The 8,004-nt window shown below is 33.4% G+C and overlaps 1 protein-coding gene across 1 annotated transcript; it reads right to left on the reverse strand.

Moving 5' to 3' along the window:
- Positions 1-188: 188 nt before the first annotated feature.
- On the reverse strand, positions 189-7,737 carry LOC144567436 (very-long-chain aldehyde decarbonylase GL1-5-like). The gene is made up of 10 exons (XM_078317573.1): positions 7,651-7,737; positions 6,845-7,068; positions 4,109-4,341; positions 3,246-3,465; positions 2,162-2,537; positions 1,971-2,078; positions 1,342-1,542; positions 1,165-1,263; positions 730-903; positions 189-577 (listed from the first exon to the last, which is right to left on the reverse strand). Exons 1-10 carry the CDS (start codon positions 7,708-7,710, stop codon positions 416-418), a joined length of 1,857 nt encoding a protein of 618 aa, XP_078173699.1. The 5' UTR covers positions 7,711-7,737; the 3' UTR covers positions 189-415.
- Between the last annotated feature and the right edge of the window lie 267 nt (positions 7,738-8,004).

Raw genomic sequence — 8,004 nt, forward strand, 5'->3', positions numbered from 1 at the left:
CATGAACCATATACAGCGCTGTTTTGATTCTATAGTCCGTGCGCTGCATGAAGCTAAACCTACTCTGTTAAAATATTTACCCGTTTGCTGACCATGGTCTATACATTATGAGCTTTTAAATCTGCATATTGGGCCTTTCATAAAAATTATGGCCCATTTATAATTATGTCTCATATATTACAATATAATTTAATTAAGATTTAGCAAAAAAACATCTGCTAACATCATTTCTTTTCATAATTACTTAAATAAGATTACATGCGAAGTACATTCAACATTCATAGTTTATACACATACAATTACCATAGACAAAGTAGGCAGAGTATTTTAGAAGAGAATTAAGACCCTTTGTTCAATGCATGCATTATTATATAGTAACAAGCAAGACATTGCAACAACAAAAGCAACTTTGCATTTAGGCCTGTTGAAGAGGAACAAATCCATGGCGAGTAGCAGCTGATAATATCATCTCCATGTCGAGAATAGCATCACCGCACTCGTGCATACTCCAACCCTCTAGTGCGTGCACTATCCCCGCAACACGCCATGCACTCATCACCCGTCTCGGTAGCCAGTTCTAAACAGAGAAGAGCATATTTTTTAACCCCAAATACATAATTGTTGCAAAAAACTTGTCATGAAAGTCATGAAAGGAAAAGGAAAATAAATCAAATGCGCTTATTGAAACACAAGTTATTAATTTAAAATTAACTAATTAAGCCAATTTACCTCACACGAGTGCATGTTTTGTAGTGATTTTGGGATCTTCATGGCAGGTGTGGTGTAGTAAGTGCAATTCTTGCGTGCCTTCTTCAGTGGGAACTGTGAAAACGGGATAAATTTTGTTCCTTTTTGTGCTCTTCTTTGATCTTTGTCTTCAATTCCATCTCCAACTAGCCAAACCTATGTATTGTTCAAATGAAAAGCTCAAATTTCAGCCCAAAAAAAACAAAGAAACTGAAGCTCAAAATCAGAATTCTAAATTCCATTCCACCAAGTCTTTCAAATAATGATAATGATATATGTCTCTTACAGTGAAGGTTACATTCAAATTCCAGCAAGGACTAAGTTCAAATTGGGGTATTAGGGAATAAAATAGTGCATTTCATACGAGCTTAATTATAATAAAAAAGGTGTAAAAGAAAAGAAGTCTATTTGAATTACCTCCGGAGTTGAGGTTCTTGAAAAGAGAAGATTCGAAGCTATATTTTCTGGCAATTGCGGCTTTAGGATATGATACTCTTGCTTTTGATTCATGATCACCTACTCAAAAAAAATTTGGTCAGTTGTTCTTAATTTCTTAACTTGTAACATCAAGTTTATTTAAATTAGTGATATTACCTGGATACCCCCCTGGCATAAGGATGTGGCGATAGCACAAGCGACTTTGGAGAGGTCTCCTGTGAGGAGAACTTGGTCTACTTCTTGAGGAATGCTTTTGATAACCAAGGCTGCCGCTAAGCTACTACCATCCACAATTTTAACATTCAATTTTGGATGCTTTTGTAGGTATAGCTCGCCACTTCCGTTAAGTTCCCTTGTCTGAAGCAAGTAAAACAGTTATAAAATTGCAAAAATAGTTATACCGAATGCAGTTCTCCATAGTGAATTACATTAAAAATATACTCTATGATACTTGAAAACATAATTATATAGTATATAGAAAAAAAAAAATCAATGGCCTGATGATGACAATTTTAGCCTTCCCAAGGAGTGTTTTTTTACCTCCTTCAAATGAGATTTTGTACTAAATTAACCTGATGAATTAGTAATTTGAGTAATGAGTAACCGTTATGATGAAGTAAATACAGCTTGTTGTAAGCTAGTATCCAAAGGTTTTGGACAATTTGGTCATGTTGTGTGCCAAGCTAATTAAAAGGTACATTAAAATGACTTTACAAAACTAAAAATTGAAATTACTTGTAATTAAAAAGTACTTTAAATTGGGGTTACAAGGGAAACTATCTTACCTGGTTCAAGAGCCCTAGACTGAGAACTTTGACGCCTCTTTTGTCGGCATCCAATATCGCCTTTTCAATTAAGTCATTGATTGCTTCCTTCTCCCATCCCAAGCCATACTGCCATGTAAAGTATATAGTTATTATAATTTTCTTAATCAAAACTTTAGATGTTACAACGCAAAATAGAAAATTTTAGATACCTGAAAAGCATATCTCGGTATAGCCCAAGTTTGCATCTTTAGCTTGTCCATAGTATTTCTCTCAACGGTAAATGTCGACCCATAAATTGATGTCACCATCATTGATATCCATGATACTGGTGACAACACAATCATGTACCATTTCGAGTGATAAGGCATGGAAGCAAGGGATGCAAAACCAAGTCTAAAATAAAATATTGACTGTAATGTGGTAGGATGTGCGAGGTGTACCACATCTATATTTTCTTCTTTGCCCTCGAGAGTTCTTTCATAGAGATCGTCAGATGATTTGTCCATGGTATTATACACGTAGTCGTAGAAAGGCATGAACAGAGAATAGTTTGTTCTGAATTGAGTGTGGTGAAGGGAATGGTACCTGGTATAGTACAATTCCATGTGTCAGAATCCCTGGTAAATTTTTATTTTTATTTTTTGCAATCAAGTGCTGTATTTTATCCATGAGTTTGCAAAATTACAATTAATTTATTATCCCTAAAGTTTCAGATAGGAAATAACACTCAAAACATTTTGCCAGTAAACGCAGATAATACCAAATTTGTTTGTTTGGAAATGCAAAAATCACGTTTATCAAATTTAAAAAATCTTGTCCAACTATATGTTTTTAACAAAAATTTTGAGATAGTAACAAAAACTGAGATGTTGGTCATGAATTACGTTAGCTCAATTAATAACAAAAAACTGAGGCATCCAAAAATCATCTTTTGGTTGAAGTTCTGCAGGGGAGGTAGGGATAGTAATTTTGCTGGTGGTGTAAATGTAACCTAATGTAACTTGAGAATTTTTTGTTGCTTTTTTAGAAAAAGTTGTATTAAACACATTTATATTTATATAACTTGGTAGTCACTACCAAGGATTTCAAAAAATAAAAAAAAATCATCTTATGCTTCTCTAGATTTGATACTTACAATTGCTCTCAGTTGTGAGCAGGAAATTAAATTGTCACTGCTATTTGCAAAACCAGTAGAATTAAGTTGGTACAATTTATCCCTAATTGGAGCACTATCCGATCCAATTGACAAATTATGAACGGTCAAAAATCTCAATGAAATAAAAAAATACTTACGAGGGCGTGTACATGAGATACTTTAGAGGCGGGAAGGCATGGAAAAGCCAATCAGGCACAAGTTCAAAGTTGCAATGTCCCATGTTGTTCATGAAATCAATATATATGAGATAAAACAGGAAATTCAAAATCGATGCAGTCCCGGTGAAAACTGCTGACAGCAATGGGATTGCAAAGAGTGCGAAGTAGACTATGTGTTCGGCAAATGGATGAATCACAGCTGCAGATTAATCGATCAATGAAAAAATTATTGACATTGTTAGATGATGTGATATTCAATTATTTTGCTTTAATCTGTGAAGTCAATGTGATTTACCAGCTTAAAAGAAAAAAGTTAATACACATGCCTAGTTCCTGACAATAAGTTATACTGGGGCACATATTTCGGCTTAATCAATTCTTAGGTGGCCAAATGTATTTGGAAAATACAATGTACATGAATCAATTAAAGTAGAACAAAAAAGCATTTTGACAATGATGTTTAGTAAAAGTATACATTTATAGAACAAAAAAAGCATTTTCAATTATGGTATTACAAAAGGAATCATCAAGTTAAATATGCTAAATTAATAATCAGCTTATCTGATAATCTTGACAACCATTGTCAACACTTTTTCAAAATGAATAAAATTATATATATGCTCCCCATCATCTAAAAAGACTGGCCGGATATAATTTTGTTGCAATTTGAAAATCACTTAATCATGCATTTAAGCTTTTATATACTAAACTTAAAGATTAAACGATCTTCAAATTAATTGCATTCGGTTTTATAAGCAGCCAACCTAAAAAAAAAGCTACTGTAAGTTTTCGCTTTATTAGTACATATATGAAATAAAAATTTAAGAAAAAAATTTACTCACAAGTAATAGGTTCAGTGACTATGGATGCATGGTGGTGCGAATGGTACCGTGAATAGAGGAAGTGATGGTGCAGCGCACGGTGAAACCAGTAGTAGAGGAACTCAACGGGACCCATGTGTAGTAGTGCTATTAGTATGGCCCCATCAGTGTTCCACCATGGCAGGTACTTTGCCTTTTCGATGTAATAAGCACCAACATACATGAGGATGCCATTGAATATTATCTGATCATCCCTGTATATATATCATTTGTGTTTGTGTGTATATATCGATTAGAATCGTAAAACATATATAGTCAGAATTTGTAAAATGTTGAGATCGAACATATATAAATCAGAATTGCATCGGCGTGCCTCAATATATTCAACATTGAATATTAATGCAATGTACAACGGGTACCTAATTGGGCAAAAAATTTAACATAACAGTTATGGCTTCATGCAGCGCATGGACTAAAGAAACAAAACAGTGCTGCATGTGATTAGTGAGTTGCATGTTAAAATATTTACCCGACCTAATTAGCAAATTCGTATCCTCTGCATGAACTCAAAAAAGAATCTTTTGAGTTAATACATCTAGACCGTATGATTTACATTAAGATCCGTACATATTAGATTTGCACTAATATTAAAGAGCCCCTGAATTATAGGCTCTGGTCAGTTTGATTTGCCTAAATAAAAGATGATATTTTGAGTTAATGCATGCAATGCGGACTCCTAATTAGCTGGGGATGCTTTCATTTATGGTGCTATTGACCATTCCTTGGAAAGTTTGACAACTATATATTAGGGCTAGAAGGTAATTAACCTTTTACCACATTACAGGAAATAAATAAGTTAGTTACAGCTTAGAAAATACAAATAATTAATGAATGGTTGCAAAAGATCTCTTATCATCTTTGTATTTATTGTGACTATATGTATATATATCTGCTCTATTTTAATTTGTTCACGTGACTTTGGATGCTCTGTACGTCCGGGACAAGTTTAGACGTACCATTGGCATCATGGTATGGGATCCACAAATTAACAAGTACAATTTCCTTTTTTGTACAGCCATATTTAATTTTCCATACTCTATATATTATGTAGATACTGTCTTTTTCCGAGCATGATGACCAGTCCACAAATTTCTTTTAGCCAACTGTGTTACCTCTTCTTTATCCATGAAGTGCTTAATTAGTCCCTCTCATGAATTTTAAAAATTTTCATTGTGTGTATAGAAATTTAATGGAAACTTCATTTTATAAAATTTATTAAATAAATCAGCCCTACGGGTAGAATTTTATTTTATGGTTATAGAGACTTGGTTCAAATTCCAATGACAACACATTGTGCATTTGCATGTATTATGTATTTTATGTTTCAACCCTCTCAATCTAATTTTTTTCTAAATTTTCTAGTTCTGCCATGGTGCAGTTCATACAGATTTAATAATTAGTAATGTTTGCTTTTAACCTGTATATTTCATTTTGCAACAATTGATAATCATGTTTTAGAGAATTTTCAATGTGGCCGTATAATTTAGGTGCATGTCTATTTTCTCTTGTTTTATAAGCTAATTCATAAGGTTGGCCTATCATGAAGGAAAATGGCATGCATGTTCATTGTTTCATGCAGATTATCAGAGAAGCAGAATATAATTAATTATATATACATAAATGCTAGAGATGGGAGAGAAGATGTGGGCCAACAAGGGCATTCTTGAAAATATTTTGATGAGAGGGACATTTGATTTCAATTTTTTGTGAAGAAAGGTCAATTTTGTAAATTATATATAATAATAATTAAAAATGGAAATTATATATATAGGTATATATTTATATGGAGATGATGAGTAATATGATATAGTTTTATTGGTGAGTAGAACTACGGTGTTCTTAAGTTCACCAAGCTTCTTGGTGAACTTAACTCTAAAACATGTCAAATCGGCTTCAAATGACGAATCCGAATTGTTGAAATCCGCCTACCTTACGAGTGATACGTCTACATGTGAAAATTTTAAACATTTGAATTAATTTAGTTTAAAGTCAAGTGGCCGGTCAAAATTAGAATGTTAATAAATTAATTTTAATGCATTCATTTTTTGAATGTATTTTGACCACTTGACTCTATGCAAAATTAATTTTTTTTTATATGTAGATGCATCACTCGTAAAGTAGGCATGTTTCAATAGTTCAAATTCGTCATTTAAAGCCAATTCGATGAATTTTAGACTTAAGTTCACCAAAGAACTTGGTGAACACCCTAGTTCTACTCTTTATTTTTTTTATGGTTAACTGGCAAGTGCAGAGTTAACAAATATATTATAAGAAAAAAAATTTACAAGGATCACAATGTACATGGTCTTTTAGACCCTCTACCTCCTAAGATGGTCCCTCCTAACTAATTCGATAAGACAGTTACGGATAAAGTTTTTTTCATTTAGTTTATCGGGTACGGGTAATGATTTTTTTGGTAACATATATAACATGCATGTAAGGTTATGAAAATGCTTTCACCCGACCCGTTTCGCCCTCCGTTGACACCCCAATTTATAGTTTGGTACCAATTTGAGCTCCAGCAAAAAAGACAAGTACTAATGAAATTAAAATGGCTCACTTTATTTGTTTTTTTAACTTACACAAAAACTGTTTCAATCCAAGTTTTGTGCTCTGAATAAAATAATGTGGCACTAAGTGCCCTACTAAACTGCATATATAATCCAAGTATTTCTCGAAGTTTATAATGGTACGTACCAGTTTCTCTCGCGGTCAACCTGCTCGAAGTCGAGGCTCTTATCTACAATCCTATGTTTGCTTCTCGCATTTTGAAATCGCGACAAGCTAATCCAGATCTGGTTGTGGAGCATCCTGACCAACAAACCCGGTAAAATCATCAGGTACCCCATATCTGCCTCGCGCCAGCCTTTTGATACCAGTCCGTAGAAGCCGTGTATCGCCCAAGGTGCCAACACAACATACTACATTTGAAAAGAAAGTATAGTAAATTAACATGCCATACTAAATTCTAGATATATATATATATATATAGAGTTAGGCTGGGGTGCTATGGATAGCATAGTGGCCTCTATGCTACGGCTCAATATTCGAGTTTTCAAAATCCAAACGGTCGATCCGAACCGTTCATCTTATTCTCCATATTAATATCTGCTTGGAGACCAAATTTTACATTTTTATGAATTTTTTTACTATTTATTAAGTATTTTACAAAATTGTTGATCCAACGGTGGCTGCACAAAACAGTAAAACCGTTGGATTAGCGATTTTCAAAGTGGCTTAATAAATAGTAAAAAAATTCAGAAAATTATAAAATTTGGTCTCCAAGCAGATATTAATATGGAGAATAAGATGAACGGTTCGGATCGACCGTTTGGATTTTGAAAACTCGAATATTGAACCGTAGCATAGAGGCCACTATGCTATCCATAGCACCCCAGCCTAACTCTATATATATATATACACACATTGATCATTGTATATTTGATATGTAATGTAGTTGAGTAGGGACTGTTTTGTAAAATTATATAATTTCAGGGGTGTACCTTGAAGTTGCCAAGTCTTTGCCATGGCCATTCAGTGAGTAGACCGGGATTTGAAGCCATATCAAATTTTTGCTTTCTGTATTCTCTTTGCTTGGTTACATTGGCCTTTTTCACAGCTTTTATAGCTGCAGTCTGAAGGTGTAATGGACTTTTGAATAGACTCGGTGTAGCAAATACAATTGTTATCTTTTTAGTAGTGAGCCTAGAGGTCACATACTCACATGCTCTCATTTAAATCGGCCGAAAAACAATAAATTCGATTGAGATAAATTATTTAAAAATAATTTTTTACTAGGTCAATTTACTGCATCAAATATGTGGTGTAAATTTTTTATTTTATTTTATTAAGAATAT

This window comes from Carex rostrata, chromosome 16, assembly GCF_964058835.1.
Source record: "Carex rostrata chromosome 16, lpCarRost1.2, whole genome shotgun sequence".
NCBI lineage: Eukaryota > Viridiplantae > Streptophyta > Magnoliopsida > Poales > Cyperaceae > Carex > Carex rostrata.

Coding starts and splice junctions, on each gene's coding strand:
- LOC144567436 (XM_078317573.1), bottom strand. CDS start 7,710: ATGGCTTCAAATCCCGGTCTACTCACTGAATGGCCATGGCAAAGACTT. Junction 4,342..6,844: donor GTTGACCGCGAGAGAAACTG/GTACGTACCATT, acceptor ATATATATACAG/GGATGATCAGATAATATTCA. Junction 1,543..1,970: donor GTCTAGGGCTCTTGAACCAG/GTAAGATAGTTT, acceptor TACTTGCTTCAG/ACAAGGGAACTTAACGGAAG.